This window comes from Caenorhabditis remanei, chromosome IV, assembly GCF_010183535.1.
Source record: "Caenorhabditis remanei strain PX506 chromosome IV, whole genome shotgun sequence".
Lineage (NCBI taxonomy): Eukaryota > Metazoa > Nematoda > Chromadorea > Rhabditida > Rhabditidae > Caenorhabditis > Caenorhabditis remanei.
The window spans coordinates 11,772,285-11,797,744 of NC_071331.1; the positions used below are offsets into that span (position 1 = coordinate 11,772,285).

At 36.4% G+C, this 25,460-nt stretch overlaps 8 protein-coding genes and 1 pseudogene across 9 annotated transcripts; 3 read left to right on the plus strand and 6 right to left on the minus strand.

The window, feature by feature from the left end:
- Positions 1-9,016: 9,016 nt before the first annotated feature.
- GCK72_013378 (uncharacterized protein) lies at positions 9,017-9,928 on the minus strand (the record flags this gene model as incomplete). Its single annotated transcript, XM_053729819.1, has 1 exon — positions 9,017-9,928. One exon carries the CDS (start codon positions 9,926-9,928, stop codon positions 9,017-9,019), a length of 912 nt encoding a protein of 303 aa, XP_053584591.1.
- A 313-nt stretch (positions 9,929-10,241) lies between these two features.
- GCK72_013379 (uncharacterized protein) lies at positions 10,242-12,534 on the minus strand (the record flags this gene model as incomplete). The annotated part of the gene is made up of 7 exons (XM_053729820.1): positions 10,242-10,718; positions 10,768-10,921; positions 10,971-11,204; positions 11,252-11,544; positions 11,595-11,702; positions 11,872-12,470; positions 12,516-12,534. The coding sequence occupies 7 exons, from the start codon at positions 12,532-12,534 to the stop codon at positions 10,242-10,244; spliced, it is 1,884 nt and encodes a 627-aa protein (XP_053584592.1).
- Positions 12,535-13,092: 558 nt separating this feature from the next.
- On the plus strand, positions 13,093-14,164 carry GCK72_013380 (uncharacterized protein; the record flags this gene model as incomplete). The annotated part of the gene is made up of 2 exons (XM_003090006.2): positions 13,093-13,169; positions 13,222-14,164. 2 exons carry the CDS (start codon positions 13,093-13,095, stop codon positions 14,162-14,164), a joined length of 1,020 nt encoding a protein of 339 aa, XP_003090054.2.
- A 170-nt stretch (positions 14,165-14,334) lies between these two features.
- On the minus strand, positions 14,335-15,809 carry GCK72_013381 (uncharacterized protein; the record flags this gene model as incomplete). Its single annotated transcript, XM_053729821.1, has 3 exons — positions 14,335-14,520; positions 14,788-15,688; positions 15,733-15,809. 3 exons carry the CDS (start codon positions 15,807-15,809, stop codon positions 14,335-14,337), a joined length of 1,164 nt encoding a protein of 387 aa, XP_053584593.1.
- A 181-nt stretch (positions 15,810-15,990) lies between these two features.
- On the minus strand, positions 15,991-16,654 carry GCK72_013382 (uncharacterized protein; the record flags this gene model as incomplete). Its single annotated transcript, XM_053729822.1, has 2 exons — positions 15,991-16,467; positions 16,517-16,654. The coding sequence occupies 2 exons, from the start codon at positions 16,652-16,654 to the stop codon at positions 15,991-15,993; spliced, it is 615 nt and encodes a 204-aa protein (XP_053584594.1).
- Positions 16,655-17,481: 827 nt separating this feature from the next.
- On the plus strand, positions 17,482-17,928 carry GCK72_013383 (uncharacterized protein; the record flags this gene model as incomplete). Its single annotated transcript, XM_003096241.2, has 1 exon — positions 17,482-17,928. One exon carries the CDS (start codon positions 17,482-17,484, stop codon positions 17,926-17,928), a length of 447 nt encoding a protein of 148 aa, XP_003096289.2.
- A 1,104-nt stretch (positions 17,929-19,032) lies between these two features.
- GCK72_013384 (uncharacterized protein) lies at positions 19,033-21,688 on the minus strand (the record flags this gene model as incomplete). The annotated part of the gene is made up of 12 exons (XM_053729823.1): positions 19,033-19,206; positions 19,251-19,440; positions 19,484-19,600; positions 19,649-19,747; positions 19,797-19,939; positions 19,996-20,151; positions 20,257-20,347; positions 20,395-20,522; positions 20,713-20,940; positions 21,154-21,305; positions 21,353-21,549; positions 21,663-21,688. 12 exons carry the CDS (start codon positions 21,686-21,688, stop codon positions 19,033-19,035), a joined length of 1,701 nt encoding a protein of 566 aa, XP_053584595.1.
- On the plus strand, positions 19,129-24,232 carry GCK72_013385 (annotated as a pseudogene). Its single transcript has 2 exons — positions 19,129-19,448; positions 24,076-24,232. Coding segments are annotated over exons 1-2 (477 nt in total).
- Positions 23,890-25,109, minus strand: GCK72_013386 (uncharacterized protein; the record flags this gene model as incomplete). The annotated part of the gene is made up of 4 exons (XM_053729824.1): positions 23,890-24,021; positions 24,067-24,222; positions 24,540-24,903; positions 24,952-25,109. 4 exons carry the CDS (start codon positions 25,107-25,109, stop codon positions 23,890-23,892), a joined length of 810 nt encoding a protein of 269 aa, XP_053584596.1.
- Positions 25,110-25,460: the final 351 nt, after the last annotated feature.

A 25,460-nucleotide genomic window follows, 5' to 3' on the forward strand; every position in this document is an offset into this window, starting at 1 on the left:
AAAAAGAAGAAGTCCATTCTATTTCTGCTTAACCAAACTTTGGTTTTCCCTCCAACTGGTAACCACGCTCTATTGCACTTTCCTTGTTTCTCAATTCAATTTTCCACGCAAAAACAAGCAAATTGTGAAAAAGGAAGACGATGGAACAAACGAGTAGGGCTAGAACAAATCAGGGAATAAAAGTGCATATTCTTTTTCTCATATTGACTTGTACAAAAAGAAGAAAAAGAATGGAAAACGTACAAATAGAGTCCAAAAAGGACGAGAAGAATTCAATTAGATTTGGGGGAGGAGAACTCGAGTTCCGATGGAATAAAATGAGAGAAGGTCTCCCAAGGACCGTCTTCTTCTTTCTTCTTCCCCCTTTTTACTCTTTTTCCTTTTCTCTCTTCAATCAAAATAATGGGAAAGGAAACGGTCTAATGTCTCAAGGAGAGATGTGATTGCCTGATGGGTGGGAAGATTCACATTTCGTTTGGCAGATTTGAATCATTTCGTTTGAATTTCGAACTAAAGGATTTCTAGAATCATTCGGAGAGTTTCAAACAGACAGAGATCACTGATAGAGGATTGTGTTCTGCTCCTCCTGTCAATCAAATGTTAGTTCCTCTTTCAAGGTCAAAGGTTCAGATACTTGTCACACCTAGACTCAATCTGTTTCGCGTGGAGTGAGAGCTCCAATTTTTCAACATTTTAAGTTACTACACTTTTGTCATTTGGAAATACAGATAAAGTCATCATGTGGGAGAACTCAAAACATGTGTTTATACTGTTCGAAATAACGAATCGATTTGCGTATCGAATAAGGAAAATTTGAAGTCAGCATATTTTGTCTTGAAACAGTAATCATTTCAAACATGGTTTTATCAGCTGCATACTCCAATTCAGTTAATTATGAAATATCCGAGAAAAAGGGGTTTGAAGGTAGCAATTGAGTTTGAAGTATTTCTAAATTGAAGCAAATTCACTTTCCCACACTTTTCTGAAACTAAACTAATTTTTTTCAGCAAAAAACTCAGAGCAAAACCTATTTGTCTCTTTTTCAGACTTATGTATCAGATTTGAGTTTCACAAATAGAAATCTAGAAAAGGGAAAAATATGTCCTTCGAGAGCAGGAAGTGAGACTCATAAGTTATTTCGCTCGTTCCAACAGTTACATGGAAAAAATGGAACTGACTCCGAATCTTAGAAGCTGGAAACAACCTTATTGTCGTCTACATAATGGAATTAGTTATGTTTTGATTGTATTAGTTCCCACTGTGCAGTTGAAAGATTTCACTAACAAAGTTACAGTTGTTTCGTTTGGAAGAGAAGATTTTTTTGGAAGAAGTAGCACAGTATTTGGGAAAGATCTCAAAAAAGAGTAATCCGAAACAGAGTTTAATTGGTGACAGAAAAACTATAAAATGATTTTAGAAAAATGTTTTTTTTTTCGATCTATAGGAATTGAAAATCCTGAACATGAAGTTGACATCAAATGTTTATGAAACAGAAATCCTTGAAAAACAACAAATCGAAATCAATTTCCAGAAAATCTGAGCCTGTTGCATGGCTACTGTATATTTATGAATTCACCAGCTTATTTAGTTTGCGCTCAGAAGAAGTCTTGATACGATACTACATATATATAGATACCTTATAATAGAAAAATACCTGAAATTCCAGATGAAATGTACAGAACCAGTGAAAAGTGTGGAAAGAGGTCGTCATCGTGTCCTCATGTCAAATCCAGTTCTTTCCTTTTTTCCCGAATAAAACACAAAAAAGTACTGATAATTATCCGTCTTCTCTCCCTCTAATTGCCCTCCTTTTCCCTCTTCTTTCAATTCTTTTACACATTGTAATTCTACCGTAAAATTGAATTGAATCGAGAAATTGAAAAAGAGAAAAGAAGTGAATAGACTAAACAAGAACATCTGGTCACTTTTCGAGAAAATATCAGGTCATTTTTTCTCGGGTTTATGATTCTTCGAAAGAACTTATTAAAACGAGAAAACATCTGGTGTTGAAAAGAGAAATCGGCCCCGGAGAATATAAATGTTGTATCCGAAATACATAAGAGCTCGTAAAAGAATGAAATAAATGAGGAGCCGATAATGTAACATGTTGAAAAACGTGTAAAAGAGAGAAGAGAAACATTGGATGAAAATGAAAAAGACTGGAGTAGATGGGGGAGGGAAGATTAATTAGAAAAGAGATGTTCGATGATTTGTGAGATTTCTAGAGAGCAAGGTGGATTGAGTTTCGGTTTCAAGACTAACGTAAAATATATTTGATTTCTATGAGCAGGTATTGTGTAGCTCTTCAGTTGCGTCCTCGAAAAATTATTTTTTTCATGAGCATCTCCATGTTAGATAAATTTTGAGCTCAGTTTCAAACATGGTATTCTGTTAATATGGGGCAAAAATTATACCCAAAATTCTTAGAATAGTACAATTCCGTGATTAAACGTGAATTTCAACAACAGTGAAACATAATTATTTTAGCGAATTCAACAAGTTTCTAAGAATTATTTTTGGGATGATTCATTAAAGGCATTAAAAATACTTCAGCATCATTTGATTGATATCAAAAAAATCAATTCTTTTAATAAAAATTTTTGGAATGACCATTGTTTGAGCCAACAGTTTGAATGTTCTTATAGATCAGGATACGGAGTTTCTTGCAAGTCAGAATATTGAATGTTCAGATTAAGCCTTTAAAATCAAAAGGAATGAATAGCATCCAGAAAATTTATTCAAGTAGAAAGTTGGCACAGAAAATTATTCAGTTTTTGAAAAATTTGGTCATTTGAAGTTACAGAAACCGTATAAAAATTCAGTATAACTATTTACGAAAGCTGATTGACTAAACAATAGCACAATGGGGAGTTTCCATTGAGTTAGAAAATCAAACACATTTCAAAATCCCGAAAACCCGAGACATAGCAATTTGTTCTAAAAAAAATAACAACTTATGGGGATGTTGAAACCGCTGAAAATTCTAAAGTTTCCAATATTTCGAGTGATCAAAAACTATAGTTTCACTTTCAAAATTCAGCATGAAAAGTTTCGATTCAAAACATTATACCATGCGTTTCTCTCGAATTGAGTCTCGATTTCAAAGAGAAGGGAGAGACGTAGACGGAGAGAGAAACAAAACATTTTTGGGGTTGGAATATCAGAAATAGAAACAAATCCTCTATTTCTGTCAATCTCATTTGTTCCCTTGGTATTATTACATGAATGATACAATCGTTTTTAATAGCATGTATATTGTAAAAGCTGTCTAAAGTTAGTCCAAAAAGTAGTTTAACATTCTTAAAGAATTGAGGTGGACATAAGTCTCTAACTTGAAACGGAACTTTTTTTTAAATTATTCAGTTTCTAAACTTCTAGAAAATTCATGAAATGTGAACAACATAGTTTTCACCACACTAGCTGCTCAATTCTAGAACATTCTGTCCATCCAAAAACTCTTTATTTTATGGTTGACATCAAACTGAAAAATGCAAGTAAAATGTAAGTGACAGCTCGAAGAAAAAAAAAGATATTCTGATGAATGTGTCTGAGAAGTGAGAGAAGAGAAGCGAAAAGAAGAAGACGTGTTGCTTGTTGGCTCGAAAAAAAAACAGAAAAGTTAGAGAGTATTGGAGAAGAAGAGACGCAGATAGAGCAATGAAAATGTTGTTTGGAGGGGACCTCGCCGCGCAGATAATCACTCGTTTTACTGCTTCTTTTTTCAGAGGAAATGTGACAATTTGACGCGAAGGAATATGAGGATGAGTTGCAGTGAGTAACTGGATTTCAGCTTCAACTTATTGTATGCATTTGGTGAGAATCAACAAAGTTGCAAAAAATTACAGTTTCAATAAACTCATAAATAGTGAATAGTTTTCTAGAAGGCTCTCAAAACGCGTCAGTTAGAATAGTCAACTGAAATAATTTCCCAAAAAACAATCAGTTTCAGAAACTTGGAAAATAAAAGGAACCAGAGATTTTAATACTCTGCCATGTACCGGATCCTCATAGTAATATTTCATAACAAAAAATAAATATTCTGGATGAGGGAAAAGTGAAATTGTGTGTATGTATGTGTAGTTACTCATCTGTTTGTAAAAAGTTGACTACTCGATTTGAAAAGGACGACGACAATAGGAGTGACGATTGACAAATATCTCTCTATCGACGGTCTTTGTTGAGTGAAAAAAAAACAACAAGGGGGGAGAAAATAAAAGTTTTTGTTTACGGATTGAAAAAAAAAACAAGTGATCAGTATATCCGAAGTTTTATAAGAAACTTTGAAAAGAAAAAGTAGAAATTTTAGTTACAGAAAACAAAATTCTTCAATCTAGGGGAAACTTTCAAAGTGAGTTACGGCTTTTTCGTTGTGAATTTCTTTATTTTTATTAATGAATCCCGCTTATTCTGCACCATTGGAGCCCATTTGAACAAATTTGAACAAATTTCCCTCTCAATTATTAGAAGTTTCAATAGAGTTACAAAAAAGGAATCGGGATAATATGCATCAGCTCTGCACAATTCCCACAACTGCGCTCCATCGAAACCCCCTTGAGGAATGACTCTGTTTCTCTGAATCTCTCAATTTCACACCCAATTTTTTGTGGTTTCGGTAGAGCGCGGTTGTAAGAAGTGTGCTGTGCTAATATATAAAGTCTTGTTATAATTAAAATAGAGCACTTACACGCAATAATGTTTCTAGGAATTTCTTTCATCCTCTTATTCTATTTATGTAACCGAAATAATTGTTTTAAATTCAAAACAAAAAGAAAACTGTTGATTCTCGATCTCTATGCCAAAATTAAATCCAACTATGCAGTGAAGCATTCCCGTAAAAATTCCCAGAAAAGAAAAAAATGAATCAAAAAGTAGAAGCGATAATGGAACATAGAATTATTATGAAAAGGAACGGAAAGAAAACATCTGGGAAAAGAAGAAAAAGGGAATGGTCTCATGGGAAGAGAGTATATATCCTTCCTTCTTCTTCTTCTTCTTCTTCTTCTTTCTTTAGTTATCATTGGACACCGCCGACGAGAAAAAAGAAGAAGAAGATCACTCCAGATGTCTCCTTTTGTGTTCGCTTATTCTAGCGTAGACGTGTCATAAAAAGAGGAGTGAAGATCGAGAAGAAATATGGAGAAAAGAAAGGAATGGGAGGACTTGTGACGTACTATTCCCAGCAGGGTGGAGTGATTGAGCTGAAAATTTCAGTTTCCAAAATATTATTGGATCCGCGTCAGGAAGATAATAAAACTGAACGTTTTAGTTTCTACAAACTCAAAAAAAAAAGGAAAAAATTGAAACGAAAAAGAAGCCACATCGTACAATAGCTCTACTGGCTCATTCCTCCCGAAAGACCATAGAGGATTAACGAATTCTTGCAAAAAAAGAGGGGATCTCTTGTCCTTTATCCATCTGGCATTTCTATCCCACTCCTTTTCATTAAAAATGAATTGTATTTGTATTCGAATGAGATGGAAAAAGAACATCTCGATGTCATCTTGAACCGAGCATCTTTGTGTTTCAAGTGACGTCAAGATGGAAGAAATCATGGACAGAATTCAAAATTTCAGCCTCCTACAATCTCAGTAAAACTAGCTAAAATTTTTGGTTTTATACGATTGCAGAAAGAGAAAATCTATATTTTCGACGAAAATCAACAGAAAATTGAATAAAATAATAAATCTTGATGAGGTGTGAAATATGGAAAAAGGGAGAGAAAGGAACGATTAAACGGAGAATTGAAAAGATAACATTTGGATAATCGGAGAAAAGAGAGAGAATATTGGATGAATAAGCGTGTCTCGACCTTTTTCTTGCGGAAAGAGAGACACAGTACGTAAATAGAAATGAACGATTTGATTCAAATTGACAGCCAAATCAAGAGAGAAAGAACGGAAGGAAAGGTGAGAAAAGCTGAGAGGGAGATCTTCTCTATGCAGTGGTGAATTTTAATCAACGGCTCGTAACAAGTTTAATTGAATATTAGCATCGATTATCAAATCTATGATACAGTGAAAAAAATATTTAGGAGACAACTATGGATAACTGGAGTGGATTAGTAAGAAAATGACCATTTTATATTCAAACTTCTACAATAATAAAAACATTTTGAGAGCCCGGTTCCAGAGTTCTTCTAGATCAAAGATGCACAGTTTTCTGAATAATCTAGTCAAGTCAAACTATCTTCCAAGCTTCCCATCATGTTGAATCAACAAAACTTTATTCATTCCCCGTTTTTTTTCACTTTCCCCGTTTTTTTTCATTCCCCGTTTTTTTTCATTCCCCGTTTTTTTTCATTCATGAGAGGTCGGACGAACATTTGTTAGGAATACGTAAGGAATCGAACGGGCAATCGACATGGTATTTGATGACGCGAGCTGGGACACGTTGATCAACGACTCTGTCGATAAATTTGTGCAAAGGTTGGAGAAGGAATTTCGGGAGGACGCTGAGTTTCGTAAGGAAGTCCTGCGACATGAAAGGTGGAGAGTAGCGAAGAAAAGAGAACAAATCAAAAGGAATGTAAGTGAGCAGAAGCAAGAATGGGCCGAGAAGCAGGCTTACGCCAAACTTCAAAGAATGCGGGAGCTGAAAAAACTCAAGAAACGCCGGAAAGATCAGAGGAAGAAGGTGATGAAAATCAGACGCCAAACATGGATAGCTTTTCGTATCTTCGTTATGATCTTTCGTAGTGAAATCGTGACTCTGGACACACTGGATATCGAGTTTAAGAACTATAAGCATGCTAATTCATCTCCAATCTCCCTCGAAAAAACGTTCGTTCCAAGAAATAAGAAAAAGAAAAAGTTGCATTTGTGCTACGAATATAGGAAATTGGAACACGGCTAAATTGAACTGATACATATTTTTGTCTATCACGTACCCTTGCGGACGTAAATAAATAAATAAATAAATAAATAAATGGCCGTTAGCTCTTTCTTGTAATAATTACATATCTGTTTTTAATTTTTGATAGTATAAGTTACCATATTGTATTCCAACTTAAACCAGCAAAGCCTGGAGACTCCGGAGACTAAAAGATGAAAAAGCCGTATGAAAATCAAAAAATACGAGGAAGAGATCAAGAAACAATAACAAGGGGGCGCATAACGGGGGTTTCGTTTTCCATTCTGGTGTGAGTATGTTCAATTTCCGAAACAGGAAACCGGCGGCAGTCGCATCGAATTACCATCCGAGAGGAGAGGAGAAAGGGGGCTCTCTTTCTTTTGGAATTGAGGGAAAGGAGAGGAAAGAAAGAGATACATCTTAGGAACATTTCAATGAATTATTCATTTCATTGTTAAGAAGAAGAAGAAGAATAAGACTAACTAGATGAGACATTCAATAATTGGTTTAATTGGATAACAAGGCGATGTTAGAGCTGGAAGAAAAGAGATTGATGAACTAACTTCAGAGTAAGGAAATCACAACTAGAGATAAAAAGTGTCTGTTTCTGAAACTCGATGAACAAAAAGGCATTTTCCTGAACAGTGATCAGTCCATCGGTTTCCAAACTCCCGTTAAACATTTCCCATGAAATCCTGAAATCCCAGAACAAACTGGACCGTCCAAAAAGTGTGTACAAACAACTTCCCTGAATCTCTCAATTTGTATTTGCTCACTGACAGATTTGAATAATTCGAAAATGTTCACACGAAGATGATTATGATGCGGGTGTCTGTCTACAGTAATCCTTTGTTTTGACGCCTCATCGAGAATAAACAAAAAGATGTCGAATCTACATGAACAAATAGAAAACAAAACGGAGCAGCTAGGGGGAAAGGAGTAATTTTGGAGGTGAGAGGAAGTCGTTGGAACGGTTAGTTTTAAAAGTAAAAAATAGTTACTGTTTTGAAATATTCAGATTACCATTATCTTGTAACTTGATTCAATATTTTATTTTCAGAGCCTTGTTTCCAAACGTTGCTAAATTGAAGGGGGAAAATGAATCTCCCATGAAAAAGTGATACTTCTCGATGCTTTTTATGACAATAATCTACAAAAATACAGCTAGATATCGAAGCACATGCCCTATAAACTTCGAAAATAGTTACTGTTTTGAAAAACTCAGATTACCGTAATACTTGCTCCTGGATTCACTACTGTATCAATATAATATAGATAAGTTTTATTTCAATCTGGCCCGAAGAAAAAGAAATACGATGCTAAATTAGGAAGAGGAAAATGAATCTCCCATGAAAAAGTGATATTTCACGATGCTTTCCATGACAATAATCTACAAAAATACAGCTAGATTCCGAAGGAAATGCCATTTATACATAATCGTACAGTCATTTTTCTCTCCGGCTGACTCACGTCGACCCCCTTTCCGCCCGTGCATTTCTTCTCAACACATAATAATAATAATCACCATCGCCCCGTTTTTTAGTCAACTTCGTACTGCAATTGTTGTTCATTTTGTGTATAGTTTACAGTTTAGAGGAGACATTAGAAAAGGGAAAGAGAATTTTCAATTGAAGAAACAAAACTGTTTCTGGGCGCCCAGATATTGAGTGTGATTCGAGAAGTTCACTGATTCGACATAATTAGAAGTAAGAACTTTTGATTCATTTGAATAATAAAGGGATCTGGAATGAAGTGGCAACCACTAATGAAGAACAGTTTGAAATTGAAAGAAGAAAAGAGAGAATCCTCCGGAAAAGAGTACTTCTGAGTGTGTCAAGTGCTTTTACTCTCTTCATTATCCTCTCTTTTTCTTCTGTTTGAACATACAACAACGCGTATCATCTCAAACACTTGTTTCGTTTTCGAGTTTTTGTCTAGGGACTAAAAAATAATCAATTGCATTATCAAGAGGAGTAAAAGCAAGGATATGAAACAGGAAAAAATTATACAGTACTCGGTTTAAATCAAATCGCTTCATTATTGGACCGTTTTGCGAAAAGAGCACAAATACTCCGGTCAGCTACAGTCACGACTTATCAATTCTTCCAAAAAATCATTATTATTATAGACCAGAAACGGTTTATGTGTTATCAACTTCAGAAGAACATCAATTCCAGACCAAAAAAACAAAACGAACGGGACAGATCGGATGCCTAACAACTGTCGCAACAACTCCATCTTCAGCTCGTCGAATATCGTAACCTCCATAAATTTCCAAAACTTCTCCAACTTCAATAAAATCTGGTGATTCATAAAATCTTACAACATTTTTATCAATCCTCTGTCCTGGAACTTGTTCAAACATTGTTTCAGTGAGTTCGAAATCGAATTCACGTGATTGAAATTGAAACATTTTCATTCTTCGATTCCATCCATTTATCCATGAATTCATTAGAAGTAGCCAATCAGTTGGAGTGATTAAAGAGATTTCAGCATCGTAAAAACATGCAGTAAAGTTCATTTTGAGAAAATGATTTAGATTCATCCAACCACCACCCCATAAGATGATTGAATACAAATCAATATAGAAATCAGTTCCAGATTTGTGATCAGTGACTATTTCCAGTTGTAGAGCTTCGCTTATTGTAGAAGTATTCAGAAAATAATTCAGATCGTCTTCTTTCACACGACCCTCAAGATAAAATTCTCGAACAGATGGTTGTAGTGATGAGAAGTAATCAATAATATCTCGAAAATATATCGAAAGATTGTACAACCTGGATAGCTCGATTTCATCAATTACACAACGAAATGTTCCCATTAAATACTCAATAAACTCCTTTTCCAATGAAAACGTTCCCGATTGACGATGATAAGGAATGTATCTGACGTGCGGTTTGAATGCAGCAGATAAATAATCAGATCTGACTGAATAATTTTCAAATACGAATGTCACTTTGTCAGCTGGAGTTTGTTTTGAATATAGAACCAACTTATTCTCAGAAGCTATTTCGATCTTCAACTCATATCGATTCTTAGAGCAGGTATGAACGAGAAATCGAGATTTCCTCGAGCACATCGACAAGTCTAGTCTGAAATTTGATAGATTATATCCTTGTGTATTCAAATAACTTACGTTTCCTCTGTATTCAAGTTATCAATGACATTCCAAATGACGAGCGAAGGAAGAGAAAGTAAAAAACGTGGACATGATTGAAGTGGAAAATATCGGTTTGGAGGACAGCTACTCTGAATAAGACGTCGTTCAATGAGAAGACAAGGATGACAGTGACAGAAAGGGTAATTCTGGTGCACAAGATGGGGTCGATCGATACAATTTCTTCTGACCCTCTGGGAAATACTCAAAGTAAACAGATTCCAAAAAAATCAATTTATTCGTTCGAAGGAAATTGGAAACTAGGTTTCGAGACAGGAGGTGGCATAGAAAGAGTGAGATCAATGATTTTAGAGCTGTGAGTCGGTGGAGTCATTGGAGAAATCGGCGAGACGAGAGATGGAGCAGTTGATGTAGATGGAGTCAATGGGGATGGAAGTGGGGATGTCATTGGAGATGGTCCAGTTGAATCTCCATGATTCGGAGTCTGAACTTCAGAAAATCCTGCTGGTAGAGCGGGTTGAGTTGGCGTCAGTTTCTTAGCAGCCGGATCAGCGAGATTTGTTTCCGAGTTCTCTTGAGACAACGAGTTCTTCTTCACTTTCTTCTCATTCAACTGTGGTTTTCCCTTCTTCGCCTTGATTTTCGCATAAGTATGCTCGAACTTCGCCCATTCTTGCTCGTTTTTCTGGACTCCTTTTGAGAAGATATACTCCAGAACACAGCGGAGAGCATATACATATTGAGCAAAAGTCTGAAAATAGGAAATGGTGTTTTAAGTGAGGAAAACATTCTAAGCACACCTGAACACTTTTAGCACGATCCTTTCTCAAAATCGCAAATGTTTCCTTGACACCCGGTTCTTTGAGAAGACGGAGAGATGAGATCAACGATTCGATGAAAACAAGAGTTCCAGTACGACCGACTCCTGCAGAACAGTGAACGACAATAGGCTTCCTGGAATACAATTTTGATGTTGAGTTCACCAAAAAAACAGTAGACTCACTTATTCTTTCTGACAGTAGACAAGAGACGAAGCGACATTTCACAAGATTCAGGCATTCCCTGATCCGGCCAAGTTGCCCATTGATAATGAGTCAGTTTCCATTCTTTTCCAGTCGCCTTGACAACAACTTTCAAGTGTCTCTGAATGTACTTGTCGATACTTCCACATTCTACTTCGACACAAGATTCAGTGAACACTTTCACATCTTCCAGATCGACGCATCCAATAACTTCGCTGTAAAAGAAGAATGGCTCTTTCAAATGAACTTGTGTATTTCTTACGAAAAATATCTGGAGCACTTATCGGTTCCATTCTCCACAAAAGCACACAACATAATGATAGTAGTGGATTCCAATGCAATAACCATCTTCCAGAAATCACACATCGTGTGCTCCATCGGTCCCTGAGTACACATGAAACGATCGGGTCTCGAGCAGACCTTGACGTAGTTGGCATGAATGTAGAATGATTCATCTCCAGGAAGAATGAAACGAGAACGATCGTAGCAAGGGATATTCGGATAACGATTACGTTCCGTGTTCTTCACATAGAAAACACACTCGGCATCTGGCGCCTGAAAAAAATTGAGAAAATAAATTGAGGAGAGGAGGAAAGGGGTCATACATCCGCGCTAACAGCCTTGTATTCTCTGAGTAGTTGAGTTGGGTTGCTCAACATGACATGCGATGCCCACTTCTTGATCATCTCCGCTCTCTCTTCTCGCTCTTTTTGCTGAAATTGAAATGGGTGTATGTTGATTACATTTGGCTTTGAGACGTTAAATCTACCCCTTATGAGAACTGTCTGCAGGATGAGAGCTAACTCACGAGTATTAGATTCGAGACAGTTCTCATTACGGGTAGCACATAACGACGATACGGAGTGAAATGAAAAATCTTACCGTATCGTCTTTCTTATCACTTGCGAACTCATCCTCTTTTTCTTTTTCCTTTTCTTTTTCCTTTTCTTTTTCCTTCTCTTTTTCCTCTTCTTTCTTCTTCAACTTCCCTTCTTCTTCCTTCTTCTTCCCCTTCTCTTTCTCCTTCTCTACCTTCACCTTTGCCGCCGGAATCGTACTTGTCGACACCTTCTTCTCCAACTTCAACGTATCCTCCATCTCCGCTTGTTGCTCCACAGATCTCTTCCGTTCCAACATACCTCCCGCCTTCTCTTCATCTTCATCTCGACTGATCGACTTCATAATAGAAGAACTCTTCTTCTCGTTCGATCCTCTCTTCTTCGCTCCATTCTTTGCTTTCGGAGGAAGTTGTTTCCGCAAATTTGAAGTCGGATAAAGTTTCGAATGAGACCATTTTTCTCCACTTCTCGGTTGGTTTTTCTCATGATTCGCAGACGGAAGAAATTTCAGTTTTTCTTGAGATCCAGAGAGTTGATGCTGCTTCGGTCTCTCTTGGTAGCTGAGGGGTTGCGCTTGATTTATTTTTAAATTTTCGTTCGAATTCTTCGCGCCTGTTTTCTTGACACCCGCACCTTTGACTACTGAAACTGATATGATTGGAGGAATGTGAGCATTCGAAGCGAAACCTTGCTTATTCTGATTCATCTGTTGTTTATCAAACTAAACCGTGAGAATTCTCCTAGAAAAGATGTTGCTGTGGAGAGATGGGAATAAACGGAAAACTGATTTATTCTGATGTGGCGATGAGTTATAAAGGGGCGGAACCACGTGAATTTAATTATTTTCGAATTAGGAGGTCACGCTGATATCGGGCAAAAATCCAATGATTCTTCTAGCGATAACATGCCATGAATATGGCGTGTCGAAACTAGTACGGTTCGCAACGATACCGTCATGATTGTCCTGAATCATGCTGACAAGTTTTCTATTTGAGAAAATGAGTTTATTATCATTTTAGACATCTTTTGTCATAAATACGTTGTTATAGTCATAAATTAACTTCGTTAAAGGCTGCCCGAACGCTCTTTGTTCCATTTTTGTAATCTTGACGTCTGTTTGTATAGACATCTGGTCTATTTGGCCTGCATATTGGCCTTTATTGATTTATTTCATCCCAGAGACCAAAATCTCCTTTTGCAATTCTCTTTTCTCTCACTAATTTGCCATTCAATCCAACAAAAACCCAACAGTTTACGATTCGAAATGGCTCCTTTCTTTCTACTTCGACTACCTCATCTTCCAATTCTTGAAGTCGTGAAACACATGAAAACTAAAGAAATGTAAGTTAATTTGGAAAAAGAAACATCTTCTGACTGACATATCCACTTCCAGATACAATTTCTCTCGTTGCTCCAAGAAATGTCAACAAACTGTGAGAAATGCAGCTGGGAACCACTTCGAACTGCGGTTATATTTCTGGACTGAAAATGAGATGATCCTGAAATCAAAGAAAGGAAAAGAAAATAAGATACACTTCTCTTTTGAGAACTTCCCAGTGATTCCTTGGAGTTGGACAAGATCGGACAATAGTGTACGACGGTTTCCGTACAAAAAGTATTCCGGATTGTATATTAAAGAGAAAGAATTGATAAAATATTTGGTTGAAACATTTAATTGTATTATTGGAGAGCTCCGCTTCCATTGTGATGCAACTCGAAATGTCTTTCAACCATTACTCAATTTCTTTCTTCAAAGTCAACTCGAATTTCACTTGGTTGCATTTGACGAGGGAATAGTCAACGACGAGGATTTCAAGTATTTGATGGACAATTGCAAAATGAAAGAGCTGGATTTATTGTGCTCCGTCGCGGTTCTATCGATAGAAGACTTCAAAATAGATGTATTCTGTTTACGAACACTTTACAGCGACTGGGTTACTCAAAATCATTTATTGAAAATGTCTTTTGAGCTCGGTTACATACAGATTAATTGTAACATGAAAAAGTGGATGGAAATCGTAAAGGCATGGATGAATGGATGGAATAAACGAATGAAATTTGCTTTATTCGAACCTACGAGATTCGACCTTGACTTGGCGGATCAGATAATTGAAAATGTTATCCCTGGAAAGCGTATCGATAAAGAAGTGATGCGACAATATCCGATGATCTCATCAGATCTGAATTTCACTCGACACAGTTCAGTACTTCGAGGAGGATACGATTTTCAGAGAGTGGAAGACGGAGTACTGGCAACTATAACTCAAGATTCGGGACCTCAGAAACGATATGTGTTTGCAGTTTGGCAATATAATAATGATTTCGTTCGGCAATGATTCAACTCGATTAGAAGATGTTTCGTCAAATTTCTTTTTTATGTTTTACTTTTTGATTTTGCTTTTCTTCTTTTTAATGTTAATATTCAGTTTGTTTCATATGTGGAAAATATGTTTTACTGTAACTATTCAATTCAATAAAAGGCTTTAAATAAAAATCTCGAAAATCATCAAAACCTCGTAATAGAAGATCTTTCTTCTTGTCTCTCTTGAGTCAGTTTATCGAACATTTGCCTTGTTAAAATCACCTCATCTTCGTCTTTCGGATGAACCCTCGCATCCATCCCATGCTTTTTGCAAGTGTCCAATCCACGAGAAATGAAACTCAAATTGTAGAGCACAAATACTCCGTCCAGCTACAGTCACGATTTATCAATTCAGGAGTTTGTTTTTTTTTCACTTTTTTCTTTTTGGAGTTTGTTTCTAGGTACGTAGGGTTAATAAATTGCATGATCAAATATAGTGAATTCAAGAATTTGAAACAGGAAAAAATTACAACGTTCTCGGTTATATCAAGTCGGTTCATTGAAATTACTATTGAGTAAAAATAGTTTATTTGTTATCAACTTTATAGAAAAACAGTAACCACCACATCAATTCCAAACCAAAAAAACAAAACGAACTGGACAAATCGGATGCCTAACAACTGTCGCAACAACTCCATCTTCAGCTCGTCGAATATCGTAACCTCCATAAATTTCCAAAACTTCTCCAACTTCAATGAATTCTGCACTTGGTGATTCATAAAATCTTACAACATTTTTATCAATTCTCTGTCCTGGAACTTGTTCAAGCATTGTTTCAGTGAGTTCAAAATTGAATTCATGTGATTGAAATTCAAATATTTTCATTCTTCGATTCCATCCATTTATCCATGAATTCATTAGAATTAGCCAATCAGTTGGAGTGATTAAAGAGGTGTCTGCATCGTAAAAGCAAGCGGTAAAGTTGATTTTGAGAAAGTGATCCAGATTCATCCAACCACCACCCCATAAGATGATTGAATACAAATCAATATAGAAATCAGTTCCGGGTGTGTGATCAGTACCTAATTCCAAGGATAGATGTTCGCTTACTGTAGAAGTATTCAGAAAATAATCCAGATCATCTTTCTCCACATAACCCCCAAGAAAAAAGTATCGAACAGATGTCTGTAGTGATGAGAAGTAATCAATAAGATCTCGAAAACATATCCAATGAATGTACCACCTGAATAGATAGATTTCATCAATTACACAACGAAATGTTCCCAGGAAATACTCAATAAACTCCTTTTCCAACGAAAACGTTCCCGATTGACGATGATAAGGAATGTATCTGATGAGTGGATTGAATGCAACAGATAAATAATCACATCTGACTGAATAATTTTCAAATGCGAATGTTACTTTGTCAGCTGGATTTCGTTTCGAATATAGAACCAACTTATTCTCATAACATATTCTGATCTTCAACTCATATCGATTCTTAGTGCAGGCACGAACGAGAAATCGAGATTTCCTCGAGCACATCGACAAGTCTAGTCTGAAATTTGATAGATTACATCCTTGTGTATTCAAATAACTTACGTTTCCTCTGTATTCAAGTTATCAATGACATTCCAAATAACGAGCGAAGGAAGAGAAAGTAGCGGAAACGAGGACATGATTGAATTTAATCGTATCGATTTGGAGGGCAACTACTTGGAATAAGAAGGCATTCAATGAGAAGACAAAGATGACAGTGACAGAAAGGGTAATTCTGGTGTACAAGATGGGGTCGATCGATACAATTTCTTCTGAACCTCTGGGAAATACTCAAAGTAAACAGATTCCAAAAAAATCAATTTATTCGTTCGAAGGAAATTGGAAACTAGGTTTCGAGACAGGAGGTGGCATAGAAAGAGTGAGATCAATGATTTTAGAGCTGTGAGTCGGTGGAGTCAGTGGAGAAATTGGAGAGACAAGAGATGGAGCAGTGGATGTAGTAGGAGTCAATGGGGATGGAAGTGGGGATGTCATTGGAGATGGTCCAGTTGAATCTCCATGATTCGGAGTCTGAACTTCAGAAGATCCTGCTGGTGGAGCGGGTTGAGTTGGCGTCAGTTTCTTAGCAGCCGGATCAGCGAGATTTGTTTCCGAGTTCTCTTGAGACAACGAGTTCTTCTTCACTTTCTTCTCATTCAACTGTGGTTTTCCCTTCTTCGCCTTGATTTTCGCATAAGTATGCTCGAACTTCGCCCATTCTTGCTCGTTTTTCTGGACTCCTTTTGAGAAGATATACTCCAGAACACAGCGGAGAGCATATACATATTGAGCAAAAGTCTGAAAATAGGAAATGGTGTTTTAAGTGAGGAAAACATTCTAAGCACACCTGAACACTTTTAGCACGATCCTTTCTCAAAATCGCAAATGTTTCCTTGACACCCGGTTCTTTGAGAAGACGAAGAGATGAGATCAACGATTCGATGAATTTTATCTGAAATCCCCTTTCTCTCACTCTATTCTTCATGGCATATTCTCTTTCCTCGTTTCTCAATTTCACGGAATCGTGAAGTTTCATAAAATCTTAATTTTTCTAAAAATAATTGTTTAGTCGCCAGCGGACATTCCCTTTGCCTTCCCCCACTTTCCCCGTTACACTTCTATTTTGAATCTAAATATGTACAGAGCAGAATAACAAGTAGCAAAACTGTTTATCGATTATAAACTTTATTTGAAGACAAGTCAGCAGATCGGAAGAGAAAAGCGAAACCAAAATGTTATTAAAGAGAATATGCAATGAGTACAGATACAGATGGTCCGAACAGATGGACAGCATCTTCCCAGGTCTCTGTGTAATGTTCCCCCTCTGTTTATTGATTTCACGTCTTCTACCTGGCTATTGTCGATCCCTCTTCCGAATCCAGTTTTTCAGAATGATTATTTTGAAGTTTCCATTGCTTATACAAGAACAAATTTACAAATCAATGGATATTGAAGATAAACTTGCTCTCTCTTTCTGTTCAAAAAGAACAAAAGAATCAATAAAAATATTCAAATTCGACGTCAAAGAAGTTGTTTTTTCTTTTAAAGAAAAACATATTGGAATTCAGTTCAATAATAAAAATGAATTCATTTTTCCGTTGGATCCTGGTGCTTCGTAAGTTTTAATTTGTAATTTCATCAAAGTATTTCGACACATTTTTCAGATTTATCTGTTCGTACGAGGAGAATAAAAATAGAGTTTATGAATTCAATTTTACTAGATAAGAAAAGGGTTTAGAATTCTATTTGGAATTACATAACCACATTATTGATTTGTTTTCGAAATCTATAAGTTGGAAATTCACTGTTTCTATGGAAGAAATCAATAATTATAGACAACTTCCTTCAGTGAGAAGTGCGAAACTGATCAATGTCAGAGACAAAATCATCACAGATTTTGTGAGCTGTAATCCGGATCTCACAAAACTGTCCCTTGTTGGAGATCAGAATATTTATTTCACGAAAATGGGTCTCATCAATATCAGAAATGTCGAGTTCATTGTCACTAAGCGAAGTTTCACTCAATACTTAAAGTACTTCAGATCAACAAATGCAGTGTTTTTTTCTTCAACCAGCCGAATTGAAGTCGCCCTTTTCATTAGGGACTGGTTTAATAATGTGTACTCTGAGAACTTGAGATTTGTTCGTATTCTCCAAACGCGTACATACGAGAGATTTCCTAATAATCTTTTATATGGATATGAAATGAAGGAATGGGATCAGTCGAGAATGCCAAAGAAGTTTCCATTCAGTAAATAGTTAGTTTTTTCCAGAAAATAGTTCACAACTGTTTCCACCATCTCGTCAGAAACACTCAAAAACGTTGATATCATTGCTGATACATCTGATATTTTGGTGTTTTGACTTGTTTCAAATAATTACAAAGACGATGAATATGGGCAGAAACTTTCTTGTCAACGACACGTTAGACACAGCTATACATTTTTATTTGTCATTTCAATTTTCCCTATCCAATATTTTCAGAGATCAAGAAGATTTGCATCTGAATGAAGAATTGTTTTCTTGTGACGGCGCCAAGTATTTTGAAGGACCCAACGGAAAACTGGCATCTATTCGATTTGATTCTAAACAATTATTATTTTACGTTTGGGACAAACAAGACCTTTTTGCATCCAAAGAAGATCTATAAACAGTTATTAATCATTTTCATTAACATCTTTTTTTTTCTCCAGAATCGAAAAACACCTCCAACTTCTTCTTTTCTTCCATCTTGTGTTTAGTTGGTCTGGAATCTCCTCTCACTCTCACTCCATTCTATCCTCATTCTCTCTTTTTTTTAGGCTCATGCTAAAAAAACAACATTGGTATCGCGAATAGTTCGTTTTAATTCGTTTTAAAGTTTCATATTTTCTAAATATGCACGTTGGACTTTGATGGGTTTTTCAGAGTAGAAATGTTGAATTTTCTTCCTCTCTCTCTTTCGCTTTTACTATATTTTTTTTTGTCATTTGTTGTTATTGTTTAATAAAACTTTGTTTCTTATCAAGAAATGCAGATAAAATAATAATTTCCAGAATTTCCAAAATTTCTGGAAAAAATTTCGGAAAAGTTCCGAATTCTCTATAAAAAAGAAAAAATGTGAAGGACAGTCGATTGATTGAGGAAAGTTGTGATCAGTTTTCGGGCTGAGAAGACATTCGAAAAGTCAAGCAAATTCTGAAAGTGATAGTCTTAAAAAGTTCATTTATTTTCTGATCATTTCATGAATTCACATGTTGTGGAAGGACGGAAATGACAACAATACACGTCGTGACCCACAGTTTGATTTTTCGGCGCTTTTCGTAAATTATACTGTAACTATTCAACTCAATAAAAATCTTTAAATAAAAATCTCGAAAATCATCAAAACCTCGTAATAGAAGATCTTTCTTCTTGTCTCTCTTGAGTCAGTCTATCGAACATTTGTCTCGTTGGAATCACCTCATCTTCGTCTTTCGGATGAATCCTCGCATCGATTCCATGCTTTTTGCAAGTATCACATCGATCCAATCCACGAGAAATGATGGAGACAACTATCTGCAAGACAACAATGAAGAGAGCAATCCGTTGAATAGTCTTACCTCATCATCAAAAGAAGTTGTATATCTGCATGGTCTTGGATGTGAAACAGGAGCAATGTCTTCAGGACGAGGAGGTTGGGGAGGTTCGATAGGGATTACTACGTCCCAATCTGATTTTTCAAATCGGAAAGTCATCCAGAAGAATACTACGGAGAGAACGAGAAGAGCTGATATTCCGAGCCAGATGAATCTGAAATGGTTAGTTTTCTCCTTTCATTCCTTGAATAACCCACCTCCACCTGTCCCAAGAATCTCTCCTTCCAAAAATGATCGGAAGAACGTTTGACATCAACGAGGCAAAATAAAACATAATGATATGAGTTCGAACCATCACTGGAAGGTAGTACTTGCTGAAACAACCACTTATTCTTAAAATCCTTTTCACTCTCTTAACTCACTTGCTAATAATATTTGAGCTTTTGAATATTGATGGCCACGACAGAGAAAGGAATGCAAATATGGCAGCGTATAAGATCAATTGGATGTCAAAGTGAAATCTGAAACTCAGCAATTTTGTTAATTGTTTTTCGACTTCTTCCAGCTTACGTGGTGACAAATAGAGTGATCATGATCACAGTTGAACCGGTAAAACTAGCGAATGAAATAAATTTGATAGAGTAGATATTGGTGAGCCGTGGGTTCTTCTCGAATATTCTAGAGATGAACACTTTGAGGACTAGGTGGATCATCTGGAATAATTATTTGAATGTTAGTAGAATTGTGCTGTGAAAATACCCGAACTCACCATAATCAGAGAAACAGTCCAAGCGGTTTTCTCCAATGATTGATCCATAATGTCATAGAGATACGAGGGAAGATATTGGATGAAGAAGGAGATTGTGAAGAAATAAGTGAAGGCGGAGAAGGAAACGGATAGGTATTGACGGCAGAGGAACATTTTCTGAAAATTAAAAAGTAACGGTTTCACTATAGTTTCAAACGAAAAAAACAAAACAATTTTCACTCAATTGCCCAATTTATGACGACCATACAATCAAATACACACCTTATAATCAAGATCCCCTCTGATCGCTTCACTCCTCTGAATCTTTTCCAATTCGTTGTCCGAAACATTTGCATGACGAACTGGTGTTTCTCTGAAATCAATTATTATGGATCATCTATTCTCATAGAAATGACTTACTTATAAAAATAAAAAAAGGTTATGGTGACAATGAAGCTAACTATCGATTGGAAGTAGAAGGTTACCGGCCATCCCAAGAAACTCTTCGCAATGTAAGCGGAGATTGGGTAGAGTGTCGATGGGGAGATCTAAAAGTTGAAATCAAATTGACGATCGAGGCACAAGTGTAACAATAATCAAATTTAAAAACGGTATAGAAACAGTAACTTTTTTCTCAAAAATGTGTCGCTTCCGGTCAGTTCATATTTATTCTCAAACATTCCGCCCGTTCCCACTTGACCTATTCATCCCCCAAAAAAGCGGAAACCCATTTCTCACCTGTTGAAATGTTGACAGAACGAGGAAACAAAAGTGGTCATTTTTCCGGGTCGACCACTTTCGAATGACACTTGGCACTAATAGAAGAGCTGATGGAGTAGTGGCACCGAGAAGGAATTGGACGGTGATGACGAATGGAAAACCGTAGAAAATGGCCCATGGAAGGATGGCGCAGAGGAGGGTTGAGATGAGGCAAGTGATGGAACAAACACGACGATAACCGTGTTTCTGGAAAGGAAAAGAGTTGGAAAATTTCAAGATTTGGAAACTCAAATCGGTGTAAGAAATTAAAATAATTTTCCGTTTCAGAACTCTTGAAATATTTGAAAAAAATACCAAGTTAAGTATTCCGATCGCTCTTTTAAAGTCAATGGTTTTAACATAGTTTTGACATAATCCGAAAAAAGGTCTGAACTTTTCATAAATGTCTTTCAGTCTTACCATAATCAGCTTCCATGTTGGATAAATTGCCACTAGTCCTCCCAACGGAGCCATCATGAAAATAATACTCCTCTGTAATCCATTGAACGTGAACCATGACGAACGGAACTCTTTCATATTCGATGTGATGGCTTCACGAAGAAGAATTTCATCTGAATTCTCATTCAAGTTTTTGTCGATTCATCCCACTTACAATCACTGTGAGATCCATTCAAAACTCTTTCTAAATTCTCCTCTGACATGCATATCACCACGAAATTGATGAGAATGGTGTTACTGTAGACGACTGCATTGAGAACGATGACTAGAAGAAGAAGAAGGAATCGAGTACGATGGAGGAAGGATTTGTAGGCGGGAACGAAGTCTGTGGAGCAGCGAGTCGCCGAGAAGAACGGGCTGGAATTGAAACCAGTTTTAAAAGAATAGCGTTATTTTTCAGAGTAATTTTTTGGAAAAGCATGATACGAAGAGCCCGTACTTCTTTGCCCTTAAAAGTTTATCCAACTCACGCCTTAAGAGTATCCGCCGTAATCATCTCTCATCGGTCCGTTTTCAATTGACATCCAAAAACCATAAGCCGCCAAAACGTTACCTGAAAATATGAAATACGAAATTTCGAAAACGAGTGAGTGAAAGAGAGAGAGAGAGCCGCCCCCATTGTGGGTATTTGAATAGACTGTTCTTCCTATATTTTGTCGGTTTTTCAATCGAAAAGCGGGAAGAGAAATGAGAAAAAAGAATGCGTAAAACATGTAAATCTGTGTACAATTCGGCGGGGGAAAAAGAGAAAAAAGAGTGGATGATTCATTCTGAAACACTCGCTCTTCTGTTTGTTTTCAAACTCTTTCTACTTTATTTAATTGATTAAACTATTTTTTGACCCTTTTCAAATAGTTTGGAGAGGAGTTGGATTGTGGAGTTGGACGAAGAGAACCGTTTAGATAATCAGTTTCACGTTTGAAATAGGAGAGATGAATTATGCATTTTCCAGTTTCAGATATTCGCCAAATATAACAAGATACATTCTAATAATCATCGTGAGAACATGAATATCAAATTATTTTTGTAAATGTCGTTAGATAAATGGATTATGTTTCAGTTAGGTTCCAAGTTCAGTTGATATGAATCAATACGTTCTTTCCAAGTATCTTTTCCTCATTTTCTGATCTTGTTATTACAGTAACCCTACTTCGAACGACAAGATGAAAACGAAGAAAGTAATTTTTAAAAATTTCAAAAGTTAAATAAGGTGAACAGAGCTTATAATTCTAGATCAAAGTGCGGAACTTCTTTCCGGTTCGATCAGTTTCCAAATCTTCCTACAACGGTAATCGGCTAGTGAATCTATCAATTATACTAGAAAGCTTTTTTCCAAAAACCTTTAGATCAAAATAATAAAAACATTTGTTTTTCGCGAATCTCGAAAAGAAATACCGTAAAACCTGTAATTGAGACGCACCCGCTAACAAGAGTTTGGAGCATTCTATCTCGGCTGTCTTTGCAGATATGAAAATGTTTTCAACTTCTATGAATCTCAAGCTATATTTAGTCAGTTGGCAGTTTTTTAACATTTTCTTTGGGAACCGAGATATACCGCTTCGAACAGGCACCGCTGGGTGCGCCTCTGTTACAGGTTTTACGGCAATTTTCAGATAATCAAAAAGAAATCCGAAACACTCTAGATGATGCAATGAATCCTGATATGCCTTATTTTCTCTAAAATTATTTTTCGATTCACATATTTTCGAATTTTCTGAGAATATTTACTATTCAATAATACTTTGATACTTGGATGCATTCAAACCTTTCAAGAACAAGATTCAACTTGGAGAGAATTTCGAGAAGTGTGAAATACGGTTAAATGTTTTCAGATAATTCACGAAAATCTCCACCTATCAAATGAGTGATGGATTGAAAATAGATAACAGAGTGTTTTGAAAAAGAGAAATGTAGAGAGCTTCACAGACAATGTCTTCAGAAATTCATCTCATCTTTTCTGAAACTGTAGATACAGTAACCCCTGTTCAGACTACAGAGTGGGAGATAATCAGAAACATTGAATCTAATCCGAAGAATTAGAACTTTTCTAGATTTTTCCAAAGATAGCATTTCAAACTCTTCCTGAACAATAAATTCCCGTCTTTCACAATATTTCTACAAAATTTGACCTATAAGTTACGAAATGCAGCTTGTTTCCAGAATCTTCTGAAACTCTGATTTGCAGAAAAAACTACAGAAAAAAAACAAAAACAAAAAGGTTTGTTGCACCTCGAAAAAATGTTGACATTGTCGAGAGAGAAACATGTAAAAAGACAAAGTCATCTCCTCCGAAAAACTGGTCTCCTATGATATATAATCTGAAAAAAAGAGAACATCTCTCACTCTATGAGAATGACTAGTGTCACTGAAAATGAGTGTTATGGGGAAACCGAAAATCAAAAAGTTTGGAACTTTATTATCAAGCTGTTATATCTAATACCCAGAAAATACAGGAGGAAAAAAGGAAAAGAACAAGAGAAATGGTGAAGAATGTTCGGGAGAGAGGAGACAGAAAATGAAAAATGTGACTCAATCCAGATGGATTTTCTTATTTCCCTCATCTTTCTTTCTCTTTTTTACAGGCAAAAAAAACCGATTGATTCATAACATTGAAAGCCTAAAAACCCTTTAAAAATATGAACATCTAAAAGAAAAACTGATTGAAAAAAGCAAACAAATCACCCGAAAAGGTGATGACTAATCTAAAAATTTGGTAAAATGCATAGCCGTTTCATAAGCTCCAAAGAAGACGAAACCACCGCCGGAGATCCACATGACACGTGGCACCACTCCAGAATAGAGACCTTTGATTCCACCGGATGTATAAACCTGAAATGAAGAAGGATTAGAGGGTAACGGAGTGTGAATCATCACCTCTTTCAGAGTGGTCAGAATTCCAAGAGTCGGTCCGGTTTTCGTTAGCATAATTCGTGTTTTTGCCACGTCTAGAGGTGTCGTCAATCCAGCTGCAATACATCCGGCGACACTTCCACATGCTGCTCCTTCAAGAGGACTGCATCGACCGGATTCCTGGAATTGAAGTTTTTTTTACCAGAAAGATGCTCTGGCATCTCATTTTGACAGTGAAAGAGCAGGAAATTGAATAATTAAATTAATTTTGTAATAGTTTTGAAACTCAAAATGATCATTAAATGCAACTTCTTATATTAGCAGGGCACGCTTCTTACAACCGCGCTCTACCGAAACCGAAGAAAAATGTGTGCGAAATTGAGAGACTCAGAGAAAAAGATACAAGGGAATTTCGGTGGAGCGCAGTTGTAGGAACTGTGCTGAACTAATAGATAAAAGACAAAAACGAGAATTTTAGAACTTCAACAAATGCCTACCTTTTTGTCGGCCACCATTCTCTTCAATCCCTCCCAAATCGGAAATTGAATAATGGAGAATGGAATCTCCCTGGCCACCGTGCTACCGTATCCCTGATAGAACCCTTTCAGACCCTTCGACTCCATAATCTCCTTGCAAATTAATGTCAATCGAGTGTTCTTGTTCACTTGTCCTCTTTGCTTACACAATTCCGTCGGAACTCGGACAGCGCAAGCCGCAATTTCAGCTAAACTCGCAGAGAATGCATCAACGAGAGCATCTTTTCCTGCTATCGATCGTTTCATTTGTCCATTGATATATTTGTAAGTGAGGAAGAATATAGCGGCTCCCGGAGCTGATCCAACTAATACTGAACTCATTCCTCTGAAATTTCAAAGTCTGAAACTTGTAATTTGAAATGATTTAACGCACCTATAAATATCTTTAAAGCCTCCAGCTGCAATGAATCCCTGTTTCGATTGCATTCTTGATTTGATAGTATCCAATGGATATAATCCAATGTCAACTGCCAACCCAGCGGATGCACCACACACCAGCCATCGTACCACCGATCCCTCTTCTGATGGCATTCTGAATTAAAATGTATTTGAAAGATTCGAAATTGTGAGTGAAAAAGAAAAGAAAAGAATACATAGATACTCTTTTAGTCGACAGTTTCGACTTCAATGGTTAGAGAAAGATACAGACAAAACGTGTCACATTTATATGCAATTTTATTGAATACACTTCGAGATTCATAAACAAATATTGATTAAACGAAATATTGTACACGAATCGGTTGTTGGTTGAGATCCCGTAGTCTGAAAAAAATTAGCATTATTAAAAGACTTCAGCTCTGTTTTTCCTCTGAAAATTATAAGTTTATGGATTAGATTTGAACAGGGGAAAGCATTCACAGAAGAGAAAGAAATAAAACAGTG